Here is a 26071-nt window from a genome sequence, read left to right as displayed (position 1 = left end):
TCTTCTTAACCTTTATTTGTTTATTTTTAAAAGATTTTATTTATTTATTTGATGGAGAGAGGGGTCACAAGTAGGCAGAGAGGCAGGCAGAAAGAGGGGGGAAGCAGGCTCCCTGTGGAGCAGAGAGCCCGATGTGGGGTTTGATCCCAGGACCCTGGGATCATGACCTGAGCCGAAGGCAGAGGCTCAACCCACTGAGCCACTCAGGCACCCCTCTTCTTAACCTTTAAATATGTAGCTTGTTTCAGCTGGATTGATTTACTTATTTGACAAATAATATTTGTTGGACACCTATATATTCCAGACTCTGGTCTGGGTAGCAGGGATATAAAAACGAACGAGCAAACAAAAATCCAGGAACATACCTGGTGATGGGGGAATAGATTTAGCAGACTAATATTTTGGATCTATTACTCCCTGTGCCCTGCCCCACCTGGATTATTGACACTGTTTCATCATAAAGTTATTGACTGTCCTTTATGGTCTGAATTCTGAAGTGTAACTTTATCAAATGCAGGAGACTTACACTTTTCTCATTGACTTTTGGAAATCAGTAGAAAAAATGGCATTTGCTTTCTGGTTAAACTTTAATGGAATCCATGGACTCCACTTAGGTTTTGTTTTGTTTATCCTGGCTTGTGTCAACATAGTTTCTAGTCTCAGAGGTGTCAGCCATCTTCCTGCTGAACTCCCACTGACCAGACAGCTCTCTGCTGGAGACACCTGGTTGCAGGTGATACTGTTTCATGAAGGTGGGACCAACTGGCACGGTACTAGGTGGCATTGTGGTCACCAGTTACATGAGGTTACAAGTACTGATGGAAATTTCTGTGTACTAGTATGTCACTTCAGTTGTGAGACGTGGAACAAAGGCTTGTAACAATCGATAGTAAATTTAGTGAATGATGAATATTTCTTTAAAAAGTATCACATGGTAGGGGGGGCACCTCAGTGTCTCCAATTCGTTAAGCATCTGCCTTCAGCTCAGGTCATGATCTTGGGATCATGGGATGGAGCTCCGCACCTGGCCCTCTGCTCAGTGGGCAGTCTGCTTCTTCCTCTCCCTCTGCCTCTCCCTTCTGCTCATGCTCTCCCTCTCTCAAATAAATAAAATCTTAAAAAAATAACATTGGATTGAAATAAAGACTATTCTTATGATGTTAGAATAATATCTATCTCCTCTTCTATATTCTTATGTTTCCTTGCATGGCAAGGAAAGAGGATGAATTGCAGATAGCTCCCTGAAAATTACGCAGAATTCTGGGTATGTGCATTGGGGAGGCAGCACGTGCATGTGTCATAAGTCAAGAAGGAACAAAGATAGAGACCTCCTGCCTTTACGTTTCCATGCTCTTTCTCCAAAGGCCCTGTCCAGACCCTTAGAGGAGCTGCTAATTGCTAATGAGTTGCAAAGTTGATGGGGTTTTACATTTCATCTCTTCTCATTTCCCTTCTGCAAACCCCCAGGTGGAAGTGTCAATCAAGAGAGAACTGCCTAAGGTAGGGAAGGAAGAAAAGATGAGGCAGAGATGAGAGGGACAGTCTATTCCAGGCAGATAAACAGCTGTTGAATAAGTGAGGCATCTCCTGGCCTGAGGAACATGTAATGAAATCAAATAAAAAATGAGTTAATTCCTAACTGCTTCTATCAGATTCACCCACCCCCTTAACGGATTCTCTGTTTACCTTCTGCTCTGGTTGGGTCTTGCCTCTGAGGAGACCCAACTGTTTAAAAGAACACAGTCCGCCTTGTGCTGCGGCCCGTAGTCTTGCCATCTCCATGTAAATACTGTCAACGGCAGCCTGTCACACTGTCCTCCATGGACTATGTGAACTGCTTCCCAGTGCTGGGGTTCTTCTAACCATAATGCAAACAAAGAAACTGCATCTCACCTGTGAAATTCTAGCAGCAAGGCCTCCAGCAGACAGCCAGGATGTGCCACTGTAATCAAATATTTTCCAATCTCCCAAATTAGGGGGAAAAAAAAAGGTAGAAGAAAAGTCCAGCCTTGTGGTTGGACCTGCTGGAGGAGAAGATCAAAGAAATCATTAAATAAAACGAAAGGGTTACTGCTTCTTCATGTGGCTAAAGAAAGAACTCCCACAATTTCAGCCTTAGTGGGGTACGTGTCCTTGGATGTCAGGATCCACAACATGTTTGTTAAACAACTTGAACAAGCTCGGAACTTAGAACTATAAAGGTACCTTTGCCCCTGCAATGTTTTTCAGGGCAGGTTTTTCAGGATCATCCCCCTGCCTCCAGGAAGAGTAGCGTTCCACTTCACAGGCAGAAAAACGCCTCCCACAGCTTTCAGTATTTCCCAAGAAAGTTCTTCGTCCTCTCTGAGTAACCTACTGCATCAGGGATTTTTCCCATTGTCAAGCCTCGATTTCTGTGGTGACCACTGTCATGCTTTTTCCAGTTCCATCTTCACCGAACGCTGGTTCCCTGTCGAGTTTCTAAAGCCTTAGTTTACCATTCTTTGGCACGAGGGCTGAGTCTGCAGTGAGTAGAAGCTACTGAAAGTCGCATCTGTTTCCCTCCAGTGATTTAGGGATCTGTGAATAATAATTTTGGTGGTTATTGAGAATTCTGGAATCCCAACTAATTCCATATAAATGGAGGAGACTCCCTAAAGATCTAATTATAATATTTACATGTCATTAGTTTGTTGAGAAGTCTCATGTTGTTGGGGTTTATTCCAACGGCAAAATGGTTTTATTTTTCCCACTCGCTGCTTTCAACTGTATTGTGTTGAATTCTACTTTCCTGCTGGGAAGCAAGTTCCTTAGCAACATCTAATTTGCTGTCATTTTCAATTATTAGTGTAGTCTCATTTGGGTATTTAAGGCCTCGTCCCATTCATTTAAAAAAAAGATTAATCTCAAATTTGATGCAAAGTGTATCCTCCGGCCCCGCCCTCTGTTATTTGGAGGGAATGCGTCTGTGTGCAAGATGTGTGTGTGTGCTGGTTCTGAGACCTCCTCCCTTCTCTCTTCCATGACCTCGCTTCCCTGGAGTTGGAAGCTGAGAGGAGGGAGGTGGCTGAGAGCTTTTTACAGGGTTGTTAGAATATCGGTGATGGGCAGACTACAGGCCACACTCACGCTGGCTTAGACAGATTCTCTCTGATGGGCTGGTCTCTGTGCAAAGAGTCTCTGCAGAGTGTTTTTTATAGCTTCTTAGGCCAGCACCCTTCCCTCTGTCTCTCTACAGACATGTATCGTGCATCCCTGTGGCCTTGGCAGTGGTCATGCCACTGACCCTTTCTCTAGGTTGTGCACACTATAGAGCTTGGGAACCCCTCACAGAGCCGGAGTGATGGAAGTGATGGGAGCCCCTTCTGTCTCCTGAGAGCTGAGCAGAACAGCTCCCTTTTCCTCCCAGGCACATCATATTGGATTCCACAGAAATCTCTAGAGTTTACAAGGCATCTGACTTCATATTCATGTGAACCTCAAATGTCAGAGGACACCTGTCCGACTTCCTCTTCTATATTCTTAGCTTCCTGATACCCTCATGTCTTTCTCCTGCTTTAGTCTGGTGGCCATAGCAGGAGGGTCCGGGGTCCTGCTGCTCAGCTGTGGTCCAGGTTGGAAATGTGATGTTAGGCCCCACTTCTCCTGGGCAGTCCTCCTAAATGATTGTCATGGTGCAGTCTATTCTCCTCACTGTGGGGAGGGGAAAGAACCTGCCCTCTCCCTTAAACACTGGCCTTCCCTGAAATCCTGTGCCTCTCTTATTTTGTTAGACTAGTGGAGGTGTTTGTGGGTGGGTAGGAAGGGTGGTTGGACAGAATTTATTTTTTAAGATATTTTATCTTGAAGTAATCTCTACACCTAGGGTGGGGCTTGACTTTACAACCCTGAGAACAAGAGCCACATATTCTAGCCAGGTACCCCTGAGAGAACTTATGTAGTGGTAGGGCCATTCCTGCAGTCTCCTTTTTTCTTTTCTTTTTTTTTTTTTTTTAATTTTTAAGGTTTATTTATTTGAGAGAGAGAGAGAGAGAGAGCATGTACATGAGCAGGGGGAAAGGCAGAGGGACATGGAGAGAGAGTATCCTCAAGCAGACTCCCCACTGAGTGTGGAGACTGAGACAGGGCTTGATCTCACTGGCCTAAGCTGAAATCAAGAGTTGGCTGCTTAACCAACTGAGCCACCCAGGAGTCGCTCTGCTGACTCTTTTTTAAAAAATTTTATTTATTTATTTGACACAGAGAGAGAGAGAGAGAGAGAGAGAGATCACAAGTAGGCAGAGCAGCAGGCAGAGAGAGAGGGGGAAGCAGGCTCCCTGCTGAGCAGAGAGCCCGATGTGGGACTCGATCCCAGGACCCTGAGATCATGACTTGAGCTGAAGGCAGAGGCTTTAACCCACTGAGCCACTCAGGCACCCTTTGCTCTGCTGACTCTTAATAACCTGGCTCACTCTAGCTGCTGGGGGCTTTCTCTAGAATGTGAAGTACTTGAGTGACTTCGATTTTGGGCCAGAGGAGAGTTTTAGGATGCTGAAGAATGACCCTCCTGTCATTCTTCTCATATACAATTCACACCAAAACACCTTAATCCATGACAAGGGCAAAGAAGGGCAATGCATTCTGTTTTCCCCAGGACCACAATTTTTATGTTTCCAAATGTCAAATATCAATGTTTTAAAAACATACATGTAGGGGCGCCTGGATGGCTCAGTGGGTTAGGCCACTGCCTTCGGCTCGGGTCGTGATCCCGGGGTCCTGGAATCGAGTCCCGTATCGGGCTCTCTGCTCGGCGGGGAGCCTGCTTCCTCCTCTCTCTCTCTGCCTGCCTCTCTGCCTACTTGTGATCTCTCTCTGTCAAATAAATAAATAAATTCTTAAAAAAACAACAACAACAAAAAAAGCATACATGCATTCCTAGTGCCCCAACCACTATCTCTGATCTTACTGAGAGAAATTAATAAGTGAGTAAATATGGAAGAACTTTCCATAATCTACAAATGCAGCAAGTACCACGATTACATGTGATTATATGAGATTTTCTATGTATAAATACTCATACCTATAAGCCTTATTCAGTTTGGTATTTGAAAATAGGTTGGTTACTGGAATACATAATTTATTTCTTTGGTATACACCAAACAATTAAGACTACAACCAGTCTTGAACCAGACTGACTGGGTTTTAAGCCTGGCCCCATGATTTTAGGCATACACCTTAATTTCTCTGAGCCTCAATTTCTTCATGTGTAAATGGGGATACTAACAGTGTGTACCTCACCGAGTTGTTGTGAGAATCAAGTGGATTAATTCATAAAAACAATACTTAAAAAGCCTTAGAAAAATGGCCCATAGTGAACTCTCAAAGATGGGTTTTTATTATATAATCTTATTAGCTGCAGAGAAAAATAGGAAATTTCTTATTTTTTCTTCAATCTTGGTATTTTGGCTATTAATCAGAGAAATAATATGGATAAAGTTAACATTTACTTTGTGATGAAGTTGACTTTTAAACATCTGCCTTTAAGAGTGACCTGGGGCTAGGGGCTGGAGTGGAACGAGAAAGCTCCAGATGGCCAGAGTCAGACTTACCTGCTATCAGGGTAGCAGTCACATACACAAGCATGGAGACTCAGAGACCAGGCCAGTGAGCCACTCAGGCAGGACAGACAAGGGCTGCGGGGTGGGGAATGGGAGGGAGAGGTGGGGATGAAAATGTACTATGACTAATGCTGGAAATTCGTTATTAAGTAACAGATCTGTAAAGCTCTTTGCTCGCATTCCAGCTCACACTTGCTTTCCTTCTGTTGCTTGCTATTGGCTATATTCAGCTCCCCTCTGAAATGCCGAAGGTTTTGCAGATTCATATCCAGGGGAAAAGTTTGACCTAACGATTCTTTTCAAATGGCTTCTCAATATTTCATTTACTGTTTCAGCCTCATCGCCTTCCTGCCTCGTGCTCGTGCCCAGCTCTTATTAGCTTTATTGGCTTACCTGACTCCAATTGATTTCGTTGAATTTTCTGGAACTGGAGGCAGACCGTTTATATATTTATTTCCTTGCATCCTTTCTATTTTTATCTTCCCATTTCAAGCTTTCATTCTAAACTTATCACAGATGCTAAGCCTTAGCAGTCTTGATCTTCTCAGCAAATATTTGCCAGGTTGTAATTTTTTATTTGTTATCAAGAGCCAAATTTAAACAAGGCTAATCTCTTTCTAATTTGGTTTGCGTGAGCCCCACTCTTGGTACTTAGAGAAAGCAAATGCTAATTTCTTGTTCTTTCTTAAGTGTGTTCTTCCCTTATCCCTCATATACTGCAGTTCTATTTTTTTTTTTAATAAAAATAATTTGGGGCAGTGGGAACCATATTTGGACTTAAAGTTTAAACAGAAAGCATTATGGCACAAGCACCCTGAAGTATAGAGATGGTTGGGGGGGGGTGGGGGATCTGTGTGTTAGCTTAATCTTGTTAATGTCCACTTTCCGTTTTCCACTGCCTTGGTGGGGGAAGGCGTGGGGGCGGGGCGCTGGGTGGGGGTGTGGGGTGGCGGGAGGGGGGTACTCCAGGTGGTCCCAGCTTGTTGAAGGGGTCCTGCAGCTGCTGCAGCCGTTAGTGGCAGTTGGTGCCCGCGCTTGGGTTCCTGTGGCGGCTGCCTGCTGCAGGCTGGGTTCTGTAGATGGCCAAGGTAGCATTCCTAGTTTCATGTGTGTCTATTTGGACTTCCATATGTTGTATGTATATATCTGGGGAAGGAACTTCTGCCGCATGGCCAGAGTAGGCAGCGGGGGAGGGGAGGAGTGCTGCAGGTGGCTGTTGAGGATGTCTTGAGAGGTTTTTCAAAACCCTAATTTCACTTTTAAAATAGGTTTCTTAGTCAGAGGCTAAATTCAGATTCAGGTCTGTCAAACAATAGCTTGCAAAAGCACATGTCCATACTGCCTTTGTTCTACTGTCCATCACCCCCCCCCCTCCGGCACCTCCCCCCCACGCCCCAAGCTGTTTCCTGCTCATGGCTGCTGGTTGCTATTAAAACAACATTCCCTCCATCACCTTTCTGTCCAGGAACTTGCAGATCCTACCTGGCCCATGAGGCTCAGCCTCCTCCAGGAAGCTCTCCATGCCCTTTCCAGTCTCGAGCCACCTCTCACTATTCTGACCTAGGAGTCGGCACACTGTGGCTTGTAGGTCAACTCTAGCCAACTGTCTGTTTTTGTAATGCAGCTGTGATGAGGATACAACGATGTTCATTTGTTTACATGTCATTTCTGGCTGTCTTTGAGAAATAATGGCAGAATTCAACAGTTGTGACTGAGACCAGGTGGCACACAAAAACTTAAGATATTTAGTTTGCTTTCTGAACCTTTGCAGAAGAGGTTTTCTGACCCCTCTGCTAAAGTGAGAAAGCTTAATGTATGACCCTCCCAGCATGATGGGTAATGAATTCCCCTATTGTACATTGTGCAAAGTTCTCACTTTAGAATTAAGTACAGTTTATTTATTTATTTTTTAAAGGTTGTGTTCTCTCTGTCTGTCAAATAAATACAATCAGGTGGAGGGAAAGGCAGAGGGAGAGAGAGAAGCAGGCTCCCCGCCAAGCAGGGAGCCTGATGTGGGACTCGATCCCAGGACCCTGGGATCATGACCCGAGCTGAAGGCAGTGGCTTAACTGAGACACTCAGGCACCCCAGCTTTTTTTTTTTTTTTTTAAAGATTTTATATTTATATACCCTCCACACCCAATGTGGAGCTCAAATTCACAACCCTGAATTCAAGAGTCACATGCTCTATTTACTGAGCCAGTGAGGCACCCCAAGAATTCAGTATAGTTTTTTTTGTTTGTTTGTTTTTCATAGTTCCCAGACATTTTACTCACTGAACGAAAAATCTTAAAATTACACTTGGAGATTGGGGCGGTTTCCCCACAAGGACAGAGAGAACCCACAGGCAATTTCATTTTCTAGAGGCAACATCTGTTTATTGACTTCAGTAGGTGACTACAGAAAAGGCTTCCAGAGCATAGCTTTGTACCCAAACCAGTTTCTTCCAACCCAGAGCTCTTATTCATTACTGATCTCAGTGTAAGTACATAAGTCTTGTCAAATTTCCATAGGGTTGTGTGAAGATGTAAATTAACCAAATTATTTGTATGGAAGTCCAAATATACAAAATTAAAAGTTACCATTTATTTAAAAAATAATTCTGCATGGGATCCTTTCAGACACTCAATGTCCCACTTTGCAAGAACTTGACTAATGGTAGGTATGCAATGAGATGTTTAACTCTGTTCCAGAGCTCGAGTCATTCACTGGTCTTCTCTCCCGCCCAGCGGCCAGCCCATCCCCAGGGTGGAGTACACAGAGGAAGAAACGAAGACGTGGGGCGTCGTGTTCCGCGAGCTCTCCAAGCTCTACCCCACTCATGCTTGTCGGGAGTATTTGAAAAACTTCCCTCTGCTGACTAAATACTGTGGCTACCGGGAGGACAATGTGCCTCAACTCCAAGATGTCTCCGTGTTTCTGAAAGGTAGGTCTTCACACAGGCTGTCTCTTGCCTTCCTAGCCAGCATCCTTGCTTGTCTCCCAAGGACACATGGTGCAGAAACGGCCCTTTCTACAAAAAAAAAAAAAAAAAAAGAAACACTCCCTTTGATTTAAAGAGAGGAGCACTGAACCATTGACTCCCCAGGGCCACCTGCGGGAAGCAGAGCAGAGACCGTGGGCAGGGAGAGGGACTCCGCTGTTCACACCGCTCAGGGGCTTTGGTGGGCTCTCTCGTGGTTGGCTGTTCTAGGCGGTAAACCCCAAAGGTTATTGGCAAGTTCAGCTTTGAGCTCTTTCTGATCCAGGAACTACTCTGTGGGGCTACGTGGGAATGGAATGACCTCGAAGGTGACATTTTATTTGCTTTGTTAAAAATTAGTATTGCATAAGAAATATCATGGATAATGTTGAACACTAGTGACTTTCCTTTGGGGGAAACCAGTCAGTTAATCAAAGAAATATTTTTATATATACGTGATACGCCAGGGGCTATTCTCATGCCTGATACAGTAGGCAACTAGATGAGACACAGTGTCAGCTCAAGTTCATGTCCTTGTGTGGTCACTCTCCTCACTGGCTCTCCTGGGACAGCAACGGGGGAAACTTGTAGGAGTGGCAGCAGGAAGCCCGGTTTCTTGGTGGCCCTGCTTCCTCCTCTGAGCTTCCCTGGGGTTGCGTCCCGGGTTCTCCATTCTTTCCTCTACCCCCGTCTCAAGTGTAGCAGTTGTAAAAGCAAAACCTTCGCTGCCCTTCTTCTTTCCCGGAACTGCCTTCCTCGCCTGCCTACCCTCCATCTGTAACACTTTATTCTCTAGACTCCTCAGGCCCACCTCTCAGGAGCCCCTCTGAATTCCTCCCCATCCTCTCCACTAGGTAATCAGTCTTTGTTTTAGGTTCCTATTGCTGCTATAAGACAACACCACAAACTTTGTGACTTTAAATAAGAGAAATGTATTATCTTACTGTGCTGGAGATGGGAAGTCTAATACCAAGGTCTTGGCTGGGCTGCATTCCTTCCGAAGGGTTCTGTTTCCTTGCCTCTTTCAGCTTCTGGAGTCTACCTGCCTTCCTTGGCTCCTGGCCTTTTCCTTACGTGGCTCCATCCTCTTGCTTCCTTCGTCACGTCTCCTCCTCGGATTCTGACCCTCCTGTGTCCCTTTTATGAGGATCCTCATGATTATCTCAGACATCCCCTGAGTAATCCGGGATAATCGCCCCATCTGAAAATCCTTAACTTAATCAGACCTGCAAAGCCCATTTTGCTGCATAGTCCAGGGTGTGAGGTCATGGGCATCTTCGGAGGCTATGCCTCAGCTTGCTGCAGCCTCCACGTGGGGCCACTTCTAGCTTTGCTACTCATCGTCAGCCTGCCAACTGCCACCACCCAGACTGAGGTCCCTGTTCTACAACTTTCATGTCCGTATTTTCTCCCCTCCACTCTCTTGTCCTCTGCTTCCAGATGAAGCTTCCTAAAGTATCACTTCCTTCCAGACATCTCTGCTCAGAAGCTACCAGTGGTTCCCCTTTGATTTTTACTGGGGTTAGACTTTTTTTTTCTTTTCTGTTCTTGTGGGCCAAGAGACAAATGGAGGCTCTTCTGTCAGTACTTCAATAACTATTTAAGTGTGACTGTTAAAAAAAAAATCTAAAAAGTATTTTTAGCTCATGGGGTGCACACAACAAACTGGATTTGGACTATGGGCCATAGTTTGCTGATCTCTGGTTTATATGATCCTGTTCTGAACTGCTCAGCCTCAACTCAAGGCTCCAACCTGGTTTTCCCAGATGGTGTGCTTCGACGATTTCGCCGTGCAAACCCTCCATTCTACCTGTGGGCTCTCCATACCTTTGCCCAGGTTCTGTGGTTCTCTCCCTTGCTAGAAAAATCCTCCCTCCTCCACCTATCAAATTCTATCTATTCTTTAAGACTCAGAGCAAGTCCTGTCTCCTCTCTGAATCCTGATCCTAACAGTCCCCACAATCTTTCCCTCTCAGAGTTCCTCTGAGATCATGGGCGTATCAGGGGAGAAGGAGGCAGGGTCTGAGAGCAGGTATATGGAACCACGTCCAGCGCAATGGGAGAGCCCCATGTGTAAACACCATCCATGATATTTCTTACAACAGGAAAAAGACTGAGACCACTAATCAGTGTTGCTTAATTAGTGCCTAATTACATAATGCCTTATGTTGTTTAAGTGGCTTATGTTCTCCCTAACGGCCTTGCCTCTGGCGTGTCCCTTTTTGTTTCCCACAGTTATGTGCATATTATAGATTTACCATGGGCTTGATTACTCATATATGGGAATTGATTTTTACTGCGTTGTTTCCCAAACCCCAGTAATTAGAATACCATCCCATAATTTTTGCCACATCTGTCTCCCAACTTAATATTTTTATGAGAGGCCATATGGTATAGCGTGGACTCTGGCTGCAGAATGCCTGTGCTGGGTCCCCACTCTGCCAGGTCTTGGCTGTGTGACCTCAGATGAGTTCTCATAACCTCTCTGTGCCTCAGTTTCTTCTCTGCAAATGGAGATTGTCATTTTATCTACCTCAAAATGTGGTTGGGAAGGGACACTAACTGATATTGATATACCTAGAAGCCCTAAAGTTATTTCTTTAAAAAATCTTAATTTTTTTTTTAAAAGATTTTATTTATCTATTTGGCAGACAGAGATCACAAGTAGGCAGAGAGGCAGACAGAGAGAGAGGGAGAGGTAGGCTCTCTGCTGAGCCAAGAGCCCAATGTGGGGCTCTGTCCGGGGACCCTGAGATCATGATCTGAGCCGAAGGCAGAGGCTTAACCCACTGAGCCACCCAGGTGCCCCATTAATTTCCTTTTTTAATTTTTAACTTTTTAAAGATTTTATTTATTTGTTTTACAGAGAGAGAGAGAGAGAGAACACTAGTAAGGGGAGCATCAGGGAGAAGGTGAGGGAGAAGCAGGCTTCCCACCGAGCAGGGAGTCCAATGAGGGGCTCAATCCCAGGACCCTGGGATCATTACTGAGCCTAAGGCAGACACTTAACTGACTGAGCCATGCAGGTGACCCTATATCTTTCTTTCTTTCTTTTTTAATATTTTATTTATTTATTGAGAGAGTGTGAGAGCATGTGTGTGCAAGGAGTTAGAAGAAAGGCAGAGGGAGAGAATCTCAAGCAGATTTCTTACAGAACAAGGCAAGGCTCTGTTTCATGACCTGTGCGTTCATGACCTGAGTCCAAAGCAAGAGTTGGAGACTCAATACACTGAGTCACCCAGGCGCCCCCTAAAGTTATTTCTTGACACATTTTAAGCATAGCAGAGTCTTGATTATTACTGCTATTGTTCTTGCTGTTATTTTTCAAGACCTCTGTGAGCTGGACACGGGGAGCTCAGTCTGCATCATTCATTGGCACATAGCAAGTAAATGTGCGCATTTTTTTAAATTTTATTTTATTATTTTTTGACTGACTCGCTTTTAAATGCCCAATATATTTAAAAAGGAAACTTCTAAAGCAATGATATCCACACATTCAAAGTTCTTGATGTGTTAGTTACATATTTTTTAAAAAAATTATGTAAAAATAAGATATATAACTTCAAATAAAGAACATTTCTCCATGTATCACCCCTCAGGTCCCTCATGTGGGATATACTGGTTTAATTGACATAAAATAGAAAAATAAGAAAGTACACTTATCTTTTTGATATGCAGTAGGGAACAATCCAAAGTAAAAGCTTTTAGAATGAGCATAATATTGTTAGAATTATGGGTCTGAGGAGGCCTGAGAACAGGAATATTTTTCACGTAGATACCAGAAATCCCAGGATGGGATTTATAAGCTTAATTGGTCCTTGCCTTTTAAAACCATTCTAACCATTCTGAGATGCTCTCCTAATGAGACGAGGTATTCAGAATGGGAGCCTTCACGATGCTGGTGTCAGAGATAAGGGTAGCTCTTCTGTTGTAAATTTCCTGGGCTGTCACCACAAGCAAGCGTTAGGTAGCCCTTAAACCAAGAACACTGATGACCCCCAGCCTAATTGGGTTAGTTGTATAGGGCAGCTTCATACATCAAAGCTATACATCGTGTTGAGTTCTGCTTCTTTTGTCTCCTCCTCCCAGAAGCCAATAAAGCATGTAGAGCTTTAGTGTACCTCTTCAAATGATAGTAATTAATATGATTGTTTTCATAATATCACAGAAAACAGCAACGTGGAATGAGGGAGGTAGCGGGTGTTGACAATAGAAAGCCATAGTGTGAACTGATTCCACAAGGCTCGTGAGGGGGCTGATTTAGCTGTGGGTGAACTTTACATAGACAGACAGTATGGGTGTGTCTTTGAGAAAGATACCAGGTAATATGTGGTAAACATCACTTTAATTGTAATCTTGTCCTGTGAATTTGAGCTTTCTTATCCTGATTCAGCTTCTGAATTTAAATCTTTAACATCTTTTTTTTCACCTTTCTTTCCATTTTAATGAATGTCTTGTTCCCCTGGAAACCATCATGCCGGAGTATATTTTAGTAATCAGAAGCCACAAACGTGATAGCTATTAACCATAGATGTCATTCAACTGTCAAGGGTTTTAAAGACCTTGATTACTTTGTTTCTAGGATGTCCATATAAATAATAGGACACCCTACTTGGACCCTCAAGTCCTATTCAGTTAATGTTTAGTTGGCTCTTTCCATTGTCATTTCAGAAAGATCGGGCTTCACTGTGAGGCCGGTGGCTGGATACCTGAGTCCACGAGACTTTCTGGCGGGACTGGCCTACAGGGTGTTCCACTGTACCCAGTACGTCCGGCATGGCTCAGACCCCCTCTACACCCCAGAACCGTGAGTACCCACATGGCATTCCTAGGCTGGATGGGGCCCACTGCTCTGTTAAGCGGCCCATGCTCACTCTACTTGAAAGCTACTCAGGCCCTCTTTTACCTGCAAAATAATTTCATCCAAGAGCTAGCGTGCTCACCCAAAGAGGCCAGTGCTCACTGAAAGATTAGATTCCTCAGCAGGGGACACAGTCCTCCAGTACGCTCACTTCGGTTTGTCTCTCTAACTTTATCCCAACACAGAACCTTTTGCTTTGGCCAAGCTGTTGATGATATTGCTCCTTAAAACGGGTAATTTGTATAAAGCTACGATCCATAGAGACCATGAAATCAATGTTGAGTTTAAAGAATCAGGGCTCTCAAAATCCTAACGATAAGGACAAGCCTGACATGCCAGGGGGCTGTTCTCATCAACACACTTAATCCCCATGGTAGTCCCTTTGTGTAAATTATTTATTATTTCCGGTTTTACTGATGAGGAGAGGCAGGCACAAAGGGATAAGTCAACGTTGGCACAGCCAGGACTCACACCCTCTCTCGTGAGTTAAGGGCGTTCATACAGGCCCAACAAGGCACTTCTCAAGGCTCATTACTGATTTCTTCTCCCTTATTGTTTCTCATCCCTCCCCAAAACCAAGAGCGTTGTGCTATGCTCTTCGTGCCGTCTTTGTTTCTTGAACACTCCTCTAGTCCAACCCATCACTTCTAGATATATATGGGATTTGTGATTCTTCTTTGACTCTATCAGCTTTCCTGGAGAGACTCTACCTCAGGGGCTTTTATCCTTTCTCTCCTAGACAGTGGGTGGCCAAGTGTTGGATAAGCTGTGAACCCTCATGTGTTAATCATTTGGCCTCATCACACAAGGACTGTATCGTCTCCCAGGGTGAGACACTGGCCTGCTTTCTTAAGCTTACTGAACTTTCCAGTGCCTTTGAGCTCGACATGCATCTCATCTTCTCTGGGAAATACTCCCTTGCCATCCCCATGCACAACCACTCCTTCCTCAGCAAACCTGTCATTTGCTTTCCCCGTCATCCATCTATCACATGTATTTAGCCTTGCTAACTTTAAACATTTTAACTTGGGTCTTACGTTTTTGATGAAATCATCAGCTACTTGAATATTTCTTTGCATGCTTTTTTAGAGAAAATGAATGAACCTTTATGGGGAGATTACTATGTGCTTGGTTGGTCTAGGAACAAGACAAGTCTCTGCTCTCTGGGGTGAATGAGTGGGAGTGGGAGACAGTGGGCAGCATACAAACACATAGGCAAGATGATATCAGTTACCAGTGCTTGGATGTGCTCAAGATGCTGGAAAGACAGATAAAGCAGGGTGAGGAGATGACCAGTAATGGACGGTGCTCTTTTGGATTGAGTCATCAGGGAAACCTCTTGGGAGGTCACATTCAAGCAGAGACCTCAATGTAAATACCTCCTGGTGGAATATTCCTGGTAGAGCAAGAGCCAAAGACTCTGAAGCTGGAAGTTATCATTGGATCTCTGCCCCCTTGGGCTCCATCTGAATGAGTCTCTACCACTAATCATACCCGAATTTGTTACCTACTGTTCTTCAGGACACTGGGGTTATCACTTCCCTTGTGATGCTTACTTAGAATAATTTTGTATTAATGGACTTCCACGATCTTCCCTGGGGAGCAGAGAGTCCTTGGAAGTTCAAGTGGTTGAGTAGCCTCTGGTGGTGGAAGTAGAGTCCCTGAATCTCCCCTTCTCCTCTTAGGCAGGCCAGAAGCTCACTGACCAGATAGGTCCCTGCCAGGTCACTACATTGCTTTTTTTTTGGACTACTTTCAGCTTCCTGGAAAGTGTTTTCAGGGTAAACAAAGGTTACTTATAGGACTCAAGACATTCAGAAAAGAAATGCTTCTTATAGTGGAGTGAGTACTCAAAGGAGCATTGTCAGCGTTAGAAAGGCAATCTCTAAATCTAGCTCAGAGGGTTTACAAATGGCCCTGTTTACAAATAGCAGGCACTTTGTTAGTTCCTTTTGAATAACTGGCCCCCCAGGGACCTGTGATAGCGTGCCAATAGGTATGCAGAGAGAGAGGGCAAAGAAATGAGATTTTAGCCACAGAGGTCTATAAAATTTTGGGATAATGTGTTACATTCTTACCAAAGTACTTTCAGCCAATTCATTCAGCAAACATTTATGGGCAGTGTTAGCAGGGAGGTGCAGTGGATTCGAAGATGAATAAAATATAGCAGCTGTTTCTTAAAGCAGCTCACATTCTGGCAGGGGAGAAAGAAACATAATTAATTACGAAAGAGTGTGGCTGGGGTGATGACGAGGGTGTGTGCAAAGTGTTAGAGAAGTACAGAGGAGGAAGCAGTCCTGAAAAGGCTTTTCAGAGAGGGTATAAACTGAGTAGGGGTCTGGAAGGGGGAGAATAGGAAATTGTTTTTGCCTAAGGCAGGGCGGGGAGGAAGGGGAAAGCTTTCAAGTTAAGGAAACAGCAAGTGAAAGTTTGGAGGCTTGAAAGAGGCATAAATGAGCAAGGCTGGTGACACCAGAGTGGCCAGAGCATAGGGTACGTGTTAGGGGTGGCATGTTTTCTTCAGGCCACAGTGTAAGGGATCATTTGTCGAACTAGGACATGTGGGCTAAATTCCGGAGGCACTAGGGAGCTATCCAAGGTTCTGAAGCATGATGGGATAATTGTGTCCGAGAAAGAAGACGGGGAGGGGCGGGGGTGGTGGGTAGGGAAGCGTAAAGAATGAGCTAGGGGCATCTGGGTGGCTCAGTGGGTTAAAGCCTCTGCCTTCAGCTCGGGTCATGATCCTGGGGTCTTGGGATCGAGCCCTGAATCAAGCTCTCTGCTCAGCGGGGAGTCTGCTTCCTCCTCTCTCTGCCTACTTGTGATCTCTCTCTCTCTCAAATAAATAAATAAAATCTTAAAAAAAAATGAACTATTTGGAAAACCAGCAGGTGCTCCCGTTCCAGTGAAGGAATGTAGTTCATAGTTTCTTGAACTAGAAAAGGTCAGTGAGATAGGACAAGAGGTCATCTATTTAAAAACAGCATCGTGATGGAATTAACAATATTTGGTGACTATAACGAGGGTGAGGAGAGGGTCCTCAAGGTAACACTGAGGTTTTAGATTGAGAAGCCGAGTGGTAGTTTGGGTTTTTTTTTTTTTTTTTTTCCTTCTTTCTTTCTAATAATGACTGAGGCTATTGGAGCAGGGTCAGTGTTGGAGAGAAGAGGGTAGAAAGGAGGAAAGAGAAGAGGAGGATTTGGGTTTGGGATGCGTTATTTTTGAGGTGCTCAGGGATAGGGTGTCCTGGAAAAGTCCCTGATAGTAGAAATAAGTGTCGGGAGTTCAGAAGTGAATTTAAAGCTCCCACTATAGATGTGAGTGTTTTTCTCTTCCATGACTCCTGTAAAGTTTTTTCGGCGAGATAAACACAACACCAGGCAAAGTGGGTCAAGGCAAGATTTATTAAAAACACTCTCCGGCGAAGTTTCAGGGCTCAGGAGAAGGGGAGCCAGGAAAGTTGCAGCAGGAGAAAACGGGCACCCTCGGGCGAGGTTCCGTGACTCTGGAAAGCAGAGTGGTGGAAGTCGCGCCCAAAGCAGGGAGGAGGGGGCTTTTAAGGGGTCTCGAGGGGAGCTCAGGGGTCTTTTGGCAAGTTTCCCTTATTCGGGTATCTCACCTGCTCGCCGGGGTCCCATTGGTCCGCTGGAGCCGGGGCCGGGGGTCTCAGATTCCCGCTTGGGCCTTTGTTCTCCTGTCCGAGCTCAGGTCTTGTGGTGGGAACTTTCGCCATCTTAAGTAGCCCTTTCTGCCAGTCCAACAACTCCCATCACTACCCAGACACGATGAGGCTTAAGTCAGAGGGTGAAAACATGGGATTCACCTACTTGGGTTTGTTTGAACAGACTCTTTTTTTGGGAGAGCGGATTTTATGGCATTCATCTGTTTTGTGTGTGTGTAAGTTTCATTCGTTTTTAAAAATTATTATTTTATGAGTAGGTAATACACGTACATGATTCCGAATTCCAAACGTACCATGAACAACCTTCCCTGCTCCCTTACACCCACTTCACTTCCCCAGAGGTGACCACTGCTGCCAGTTTCCCCTGCACCTTCCAGAAATACACTATGCAGACACAATTCTCTGTAAAGAGCCCTTTAATCCAGATGTATCACCTCCTCCGAAATCCCTTCCCACCTGCAGCATTGAATGGATGGGACCCCATGCTGGGAGTGCTGTTTCCTGCCCAAGCACTTTTCCAGGCATTGTCTTTGTAATGAAACCCCATTTCTTCAATTGAAAAGCAAGGAGAGGGCAGATTCTTCAATTTGCAAAGTTCAACTTGGCCCCTGTGTTTGGTGCTTGTACTCTGCTTCCAAGTAACTGCCTTCAATTGCTGGACTGTTGTCCTGGAGGCAGCGCTAATGGGACATAGGTGAGCCCTCGAAGAAGATGCCTGACACCAGTATAAATGAGAGGGAAAGCCCCCAAAAGACATTATCTGCAAAAAAGAATTTTATTTTCCTTTTCAGTCTGGGGAGAATATATTTTGAGATCCTAGCTTTCAACAAATATTGGGTTTTAAATGTGTCTTTGGCCTGTTATTCACAATTTACATTAGAAAGACTCTTGTATTCCCTAAACTTGGCCAGAGAGTGAGACTTTAATTTAAAAAGTGCTGGCAGATTGGATTGGTTCCCCGGAGAAAGTTTTCTGGCCCAGCGGACAGCAGTGAAAGTTGTGGAGAGTCAATGACTCTTGATTTTCTTGGTGGGAGGACTTGCTTTTCCATGTGTTTCTACCTAGACTGAAAGGCCACTGATTTTGCTAGAAGTGGAGAGCCATCTTTCCCCCCTTCCTCGGCGCCCGAGGCCAGGGCTGTGATTCTGCACTTTGTTGTTGCATGGCTGTCTGCTTTGATCAGCTGTGATCACATGTAACTTTGCCCCTAATGGAGTATTGAAGTGTGTAAATAATTTCCTTTATGTAAATCAATTGGGTCAAATTCAAGGTTATTCCAGAAGTAATAATATTATTGTTAGGTCCGTAATCAAAGGAGCGAGGCTGATACAAAGCGAAGGTCAAACAAAGTTTTATTTTGCGCCAAGCATAGAGAATCAAACCGACCTCTTACAGAGAGGGCGACCCCTCCCTGCCTTACAGACTAACTTTTATAGAGCAAAGGCCATGTGGTTGGGCCTGGCCACACACAGATGGCCAATAAGATTGCAACACACAGAGAAAGCTGCATAGTCATGGTTGGTCAAACACGGGTGGCCAACTGAATTACAGTTCACCCCATAGTAGCTATTTGAATTAGCCTATCACCTTGGTCAGAATTTTGGGCACCCAAAAGGCACCCAAAAGGCAAGGCCCATACTCCTTGGTAGCTTGGGAGACAGTATGTGCACCCCACTGATTGGATGTCTCCTCCTGGCCTGACTCATCTCTGCATCTGGGTTCTGTTATCTCTACCTGACCTGACCCACCCTTATATTTGGGCTCTGTTATCTGGGACTGGTGACCATATTTTACTGGTTTTCTGGACTTGCTTTTAAGTAGGTTCCTCTGGGGGGGTGGGCAGGGTCAGTTTAAGTTTTACTGCATAAACAACAAAATCACTGTTTAACCAGATGGAATCCCTCTGGCTAAATAGGCCCTTACAATTATTATTCCAGAATATATAATATTATATATATATAAAATATAATAATGTTCCAGAAATAATAATAAAAATGAGTCCTTCTTGGGGCGCCTGGGTGGCTCAGTGGGTTAAGCCGCTGCCTTCGGCTCAGGTCATGATCTCAGGGTCCTGGGATCGAGTCCCGCATTGGGCTCTCTGCTCAGCAGGGAGCCTGCTTCCTCCTCTCTCTATGCCTGCCTCTTTGCCTACTTGTGATCTCTCTGTCAAATAAATAAATAAAATCTAAAAAAAAAAAAAAAAAAAAAGAGTCCTTCTCACTCTGAGGAATGAGAGGGAAAGATACAGAGTTCCAAGTCGCCTAGGTGTGTGAGCATGACCTGGCCCATGAATGGTAGCAGAAGGGTCATTTGAGAAGGTCCACCATCTCCACGTCTCCTCTCTGCCTCTTGGGGAAATCCACAGTGGCTGTGTCTTCTCACACCCTCTGGCCACCTCATCTTTTAGAAGAGGATTTCTCTTCCTCAGCCCTATTGATATTTTGGGCCAGCTAATTCTTTGTTGTGGGGGCTGTCTTGTGCATTGTAGGATGATTAAGAGCATGTCTGGCCCCTAGCCACTAGATGTCAAGAGCACCCTTCCACTTAACCACAGATGTCTGCACATATTGCCAAATGTCCCCTGAGGGGGGCAACACTGCTCCCAGGGAGAATCACTGTTCTAGAAGAAATTTGATGGGTCATGTTAACGTTGTTGGTCTGTCTACCAATTATTGTTTTCTTTCTTTTTTTTCCTAAAGATTTTATTTATTTATTTAAGAGAGAGAGGGAGAGAGAGAGAGAGCCCACAAGCAGGGGGACTGAGAGGGGGAGTGGGTCAGGGAAGGAAAGAGAGAGAAGCAGTCTCCCTGCTGAGCAGGAAGCCCAATATGGGGCTCTATCCAGGACCCCAGGCCTCAACAGAGCCACCCAGGTGCCCCTAATTACTGCTTTATTTTCTCTTTGAAGCAGTCTGTAGACCCTGTTTCCTTTCTGAAACACAAATGCAGTATAGAATTCCCTTGTTTAACTTGTTGTTTTTTGTTGCAAATAGAGAATAAAGTCTGATCTCATCAAACCATATCTTCTGCTTCTCTTTTGCCTCCTCCAAAACCGCATGCCCCAGCCTCACCGAACTTCTCACCATCCCAGTGATCCTCCTGGTTCATGCCTTCACCCTTCTGTGCAGGGAGTTCATTTGGCCTGGAGTGACTCCAGTAAAATCCTCTTAATTCTCTAGGGTTAGAGCTCAGTCACAGCCTTCTCTGTGGAAATTTGTCTGGGCAGAGCTCGGTGTTCCTGTAACACTTTGCCTTCTATGTTGGTACTTACAATGCAGAGTAGTTATTATCTGTTCATGTCTCAGTCTCCTTCATAGGACTATAAGGAAACCAAAGTCAGTTAATAAGGCAATGCAGAAACAAGGAGATCAGACCAAGGTTGCAGGGGATCCCTAAACCTGGCACATAAGGTGAGAACTGAGTCCTTGGCGGGTGAAGCCGTGAATGGCACTGCCACCAGGATGTGTCAGGCTCAGGGTCTACTCAGAGACCCAACCTGAGATCCATGGAAGGAGGGAGTACAGAGGACTAAGTGCTGTGGAGTTATTGGAAGTCCTGGGCCTGCAGGCTGGGGTGGTCAGACCTCTTTCTGAAAGGCTACAGCCCTATATTGGGGAGTGCCCGCCACCCTCCCCAGTAGCTTTACTTGGATTTCAGGGACTGATCTGGACACCTTTCCAGGATTAAGGCATTTTTGCATATTCAGTGTCTTCAGGTGAAATCCTGAAGCTTTGCGGGTGGGGTTATGGGCAGCCACTGCAGCTGAGAGGGCTGGAAGCCCTCTCTTCCATGTGCCCAGTAAGGGGAAACGTATTCTGCTGCTCTCTTTTGTTTTGGGAGAAAGATGGTTTCAGAATAAGAAGGTGATTATTCACTGTGAAGCTGAAGAAGAGGGACAAAAGGAAATGTGCAAGTTGTCCCCACCTCCCCCTTAGTCAAACCAGAGAAAAAGAGTAAGGGAGGGAAGAGAGGGAGAGAGAGAAGGAATGAAACTGCACTTTTCAGGGTGCTAAAAAAGTATATTTTCTCCCCTTTGGGTAACTAATCCTAAATATTGTCCCACTTAAAAGGCAGGGAAGCTCATGGCCCTAGCTTTCACCAGAATGTCATTCTGTAACATGTTCTAAATTCTATTTGAACTAATACCTAAATTACTGCATTAAGAAGTTTGCTGAGATTGACATCTTCTGGAAGGAAAGCACTGATGCAGGCCCCCCAGGGGCAGCCATGTGCATGGGTGTGTCATCCACATCTGGTATGAGTGGGTAACCCTCCCCCAGAGAGGAGTATGGACCACCAGAGAGGTAGTGGAATTGTCTCTGGTGGATTTGTCTCTCAAAGCTTCTTGCTGGACTGGCGGTGAGTCAATTTAGGAGGCATACTGGGAAGAGAAGCAAGTTGTAGGGAGGGACCTGTCCCTCCCTCTCTGGTTTGGTCTCTGACGTCAGGCTTCTGGTTTCCAGAAGGTGTTTTGGATTTTCAGATGTGGTCTATGTTCCCCTCTCCCTATTTGTGCTTTAAGTCTTTTGCCTTTTTTTTCCCCTAGGCCTTTCCTCTGAAGGGATTTGTGGTCTCTATTCTTCATAGTTTCTACAGATTTCTTGAATGTGTTTTGTGCAAGGTGGAGGTTGAGCACCTGCCAGCTTAATTTGCCTGTGCACATGTACTTGTGTATATGATTTCCAGGGCCTTCGATAGTCCCAATGCCCAGTGGTATCTTAGAAACACAGAGCTTGTTAATGAGATGTATAGCTGAAGAAAACTGTTCTATTCTCTGGGGGCCAAATTTTATGCTTTCCTTCAGAAGCTGTGTGGATTGACTGAAATCTTAGGAATGAAGAAGGGTAGGGCAAGCAGACCCTATTTTCTAAGGCATTCATCATATATATAATATATATATGTAATATATATGATATATATAATATCATATATTAAATATATTTTAGTATATATTATATATTTATAAATATAATAACAATATAATAATTATATATGTATAAATATTATATATTATATATAAAAATATATTATATATATATATTTTCCTATATAATCTGGTTTTGTTCTTCTCAATATAGGCCAAATCTACTGTGATCTAGATTTCTGGACGGAGGTGGCCAGATTCCTCATGGTTCTGCACTGGGTGTGCTTTGAAACTTTAAAGTTTGTCCAGGGCAATGGTGAAATACACATCCATAGCACAGGCTTTCCCCCATTGTCTATTGCTCAGGGAGAAGCAACCAGGAATTCTAAATAGAAACCTACATTCTTTGAGGTCAGTTTTTTGAGGTCAAGCCTGTACAATATCTGTCTTTCCAGAAGAACCCTTGCCAGAGTAATAACGTGATTCTGCACCAGGAATCCCTTTAAACAATGTTTCAGTGAAAATGTTTAAAAATATTCATTGTATTTTATTTTCCAATGTTGGGCTTAACATACTAGTAACAAAAATACACTTGGCTCAACATAGCATAAGCTTCTTCAGTCAGGGAGTCCCTGACTCTGAGCTCTGTTGGCATGATCGATCATTCAACACAGAGTGATGGGGGTTTATTTTCTTCTGCTCTTTCCTGGTATGTCACTTTTCAAATCAAAGGGCAAACTTCCACCATTAGGAAATAATTTGTGACGCCATTGACTAATATTGCAACATCTGTTGCCATAATACCACCGAATGCCTTTGCAATCGAGAAATTCTTTCTTGTTGCCGTTGAACATTTTAGGGGCAATTAATGTTATTTTTAAATATAACTGTTTAAAGTTTAAAAAAAGGCTTTGCCTGCAGGTGATTTTTCTTATAATTGGTGCTGCATTTTAATTTTACAAGAAAAATAAAAGTGAATTATTTCTGACAGTATTTTTCATCTGTTTCTAAGTAAATGGATTTTATGTTTAGCCCTTGCTTATTAGAACAGAACCCTCCCTAAAACTGGCAGAAGATGTCATTTATTTTCTTGTGGCTCAGACATGAATTCTCATTTGTTAAGTAATAATATCAGCAGGTAAAGATGTAGGCTTCCACATTTATAAGAAAATTTGGCTGCCCCTCTCGTGATCTAACAGATGCCTCTCACTAGGTCTGTAATGAGAGGAAAAAGAAGATCTTTCCAGTCTCAGTTTTCCCTCCTTGCTGCCATCTGAGAGGTTCTGGGCATGAGGATTTGTCTGACGTAAGCCCTGACTGTCTCGGGTGTTTTTATTTTTTTTAAAAAATTTTTATCATTTTTAAAAAAAGATTTTACTTATTTATTTGACAGAGAGACACAGCGAGAGAGGGAACACAAGCAGGGGCAGAGAGAGAGGGAGAAGCAGGCTCCCCGATGAGCAGGGAACCCGGTGTGGGGCTCGATTCTAGGACTCCCAGATCATGACCTGAGCCAAAGGCAGAAGCTTAACAACTGAGCCACCCAGGCGCCCCTCAGGTGTTTTTAATATTTGGCCTGGCTGAAGGCGAGTCTGGGTAAGGACTTACTGCGGCACTGGGAAGATAAACCAGAACTTTAGAGAGTTAAACCTTCATTCCTATGAGCTCAGTTTAGCTTCAACTTGCTCCTTCCCAGAGGACAGGGGGGTGCAGCCTCGATTTCCCTGCCTAGCCACCTGGCCTCCTCTGCGCTCTATTCTCATCGCTGCCATTCAGGATTGCAGAGAAGCGTAAGGATTAGCGAGTCTCAGAGGACAGCATGGTCTCAGAGAGCCAATCCCATCTGGCTTCCTTTTCCTGAGTTTTAACCCAGAGCTCACACCCTCAGCACAGCAGCCATCGTCCCCCTCAGGAGACATTTGTTTTGAGCTCTACCCGGGCCAGTTAAGACGTTAGACAGAGGCCCTAAGACCTAAAGTATTGTCGTCCCTTCTAGACTAACAGATAACTTCAGCAACAATATCGGTAGAGCAGAAGTGACAACAGTATTTTTCCTTTTCTCTTAACAACACATATGTATTTATTGACTCTTATGGACGAGGCACGATTTTCAGTGTTGTATATGGATTGAACTCATTTAATACAACAACGCTCTGAGGGGTTGTTGCTGTTATTATTCTGAGTTTATGGATGAGGAAACTGAGGCCCAGAAAGGTTAAGCAACTTGCCCAAGGGCACCCAGCTGGTGGGGAGCAAGGAAGTCAGGATTTAAACTCAAGTAGTCTGTGTCCGCGACTGTGAGATTAGCCACTATTCCATGTTTAACCATGCTAAAGGTTATTACCGTTAAACAGGAAAACTCAAAACCTGTAACACGTGAAGTTGAATAGCTTCTTTCTTGGTTTTTCTCATTTATAAATGTTATGTAAGAGAGTCAACAGTAACACCCTTCCTTTAATTGGGTGGCCTTTGCTTTGCTAGAACCCTAAGCCCTGTCTGTGTCTCTCAGGTAGTTTAGAGCTATGCAGGTCCCATCAGCATTTGGTCCCCCTACCAGTCTTTGTTAGAAGCCCTCCTCCTTTGATCTTCACAGGGGCGGAACCTGCCCTATTTATCAAGAGGAGGCATCTCTTCTTTCCCTGGGAAAAAGAGGCTAGCTCCTCTCTTCAGGGTAGAAATGCAGATAGGAGGCTGCTGTCTTTGTGTCCTCAGGCAGAAGGACCTGTGCGCTGCTTGCTGGAAATCCAGGCCCTGCTATCAGCTCTCAGTGTGACTGTCGGCAAGCCACTTAACCTCTCTGTGTGAAGGATAATGAAATAATGCTTTGATCTTTGCAGAGAGAAAAAAAGCTTTATATAAATATCAAATAGGTCCACTCTTTCTTGGTTCCTCTTAAATTCATGAGGAGGCTGATGGACCTCATAAAATTCCAGCCTAGTTACAAGGCCACGTATGTTGCTAGACCTGGACTCCTGAGTTTTCAATCATAAAATTGTGTCTTGTTTTGTGAGGTGCCTAAAAACAGAAATAACCCTTAAGACTTTTTACAGGGCCTTTTGTCTCAAGAGCCCCAAGCACTCTAACAATAGATATTCTATGGAAAAAAAAAAAAAAAGCACTATACATTATTTAAAACCTGTGCATTTTGAAACCAAGCTTATATCTAAGTGCCTGCTGGGGCTCTTTCTGTTCTTCTAGGCTGTTACCCACCGTGACTGGGGGTAAAGCTTTCGGATATAAATACGTATATATTTGCAGATTCAAAGCAGGATCCCTTTCCCACCTCCACCCTACAAGGTTTGCCTTCCTTGTGTGGTGCTCGTGATCTAGAAATTAATGCCGCACCCGAACCACAGTTCTCATTCCCTCAGTGCCGTGTAGTCAGGGGGAGCCCATTTCTGTGCCTTCAGGTGTGGAAGACCGAGATGACCTGGGAGAATTTTTTTTTTTTCCGGGAATATTTGTATTTTTCAATTGCAAGTTTAGAAGAAGAATTTTTTTTTTTAAAGATTTTATTTATTTATTTGACAGAGAGAGATCACAAGTAGGCAGAGAGGCAGGCAGAGAGAGAGAGGAGGAAGCAGGCTCCCTGCTGAGCAGAGAGCCCGATATGGGACTCGATCCCAGGATCCTGAGATCATGACCTGAGCCGAAGGCAGCGGCTTAACCCACTGAGCCACCCAGGCGCCCTAGAAGAAGAAATTTAAAGTGATTGAATTTTAGGCAAGGAAAAGGCAACCACTGGTCAGACATCTTCACTACTGGGCAGAGAATTACGTCTGTTGACAGGTATAGAAGATATCGCAAAAGAGAAGGAAGGAGGGATCCGGCCTCTCCCACACATGTTCTGTTGGGCTGGCATCATTCCACTCATCTTTAAGAGGTAGGCAGGACTGTCACCATTTAACAGGCGGCAAATCCATAGTTCAAGGCAGTCAGGTAATTTCCTTATGGTCACACAACTAGGATATAGCAAAACCCAGACCTAGTCTGATGCCCTGATGCTACACCGGAAATTAGGAAAACTGTACATGGGATGCACTTGGATTTACCTCTTTATGGAGCCATGGAGTCCCATCATCCCTGCTCTGTTTGGTTGGGTTAAATGACAGTTAAATTGGGCATCT

At 44.3% G+C, this 26071-nt stretch overlaps 1 protein-coding gene across 2 annotated transcripts in view; it reads left to right on the top strand.

The window, feature by feature from the left end:
- Nucleotides 1–26071, top strand: part of TPH2 (tryptophan hydroxylase 2) — a 98553-nt gene that overhangs the window by 24337 nt on the left and 48145 nt on the right. For both annotated transcript variants that reach the window (XM_059404696.1, XM_059404697.1), the window contains exons 6-7: nt 8306–8502; nt 13210–13345. In XM_059404696.1, the coding sequence (XP_059260679.1) occupies nt 8306–8502; nt 13210–13345 (333 nt within the window). The remainder of the gene's footprint in view (nt 1–8305; nt 8503–13209; nt 13346–26071) is intronic.

This window comes from Mustela nigripes, chromosome 6 (assembly GCF_022355385.1).
Source record: "Mustela nigripes isolate SB6536 chromosome 6, MUSNIG.SB6536, whole genome shotgun sequence".
In the NCBI taxonomy this organism is placed as follows: Eukaryota; Metazoa; Chordata; class Mammalia; order Carnivora; family Mustelidae; genus Mustela; species Mustela nigripes.
The sequence above is the reverse complement of the archived record's forward strand: the minus strand, read 5'-3'. Positions and strand labels throughout refer to the sequence as shown.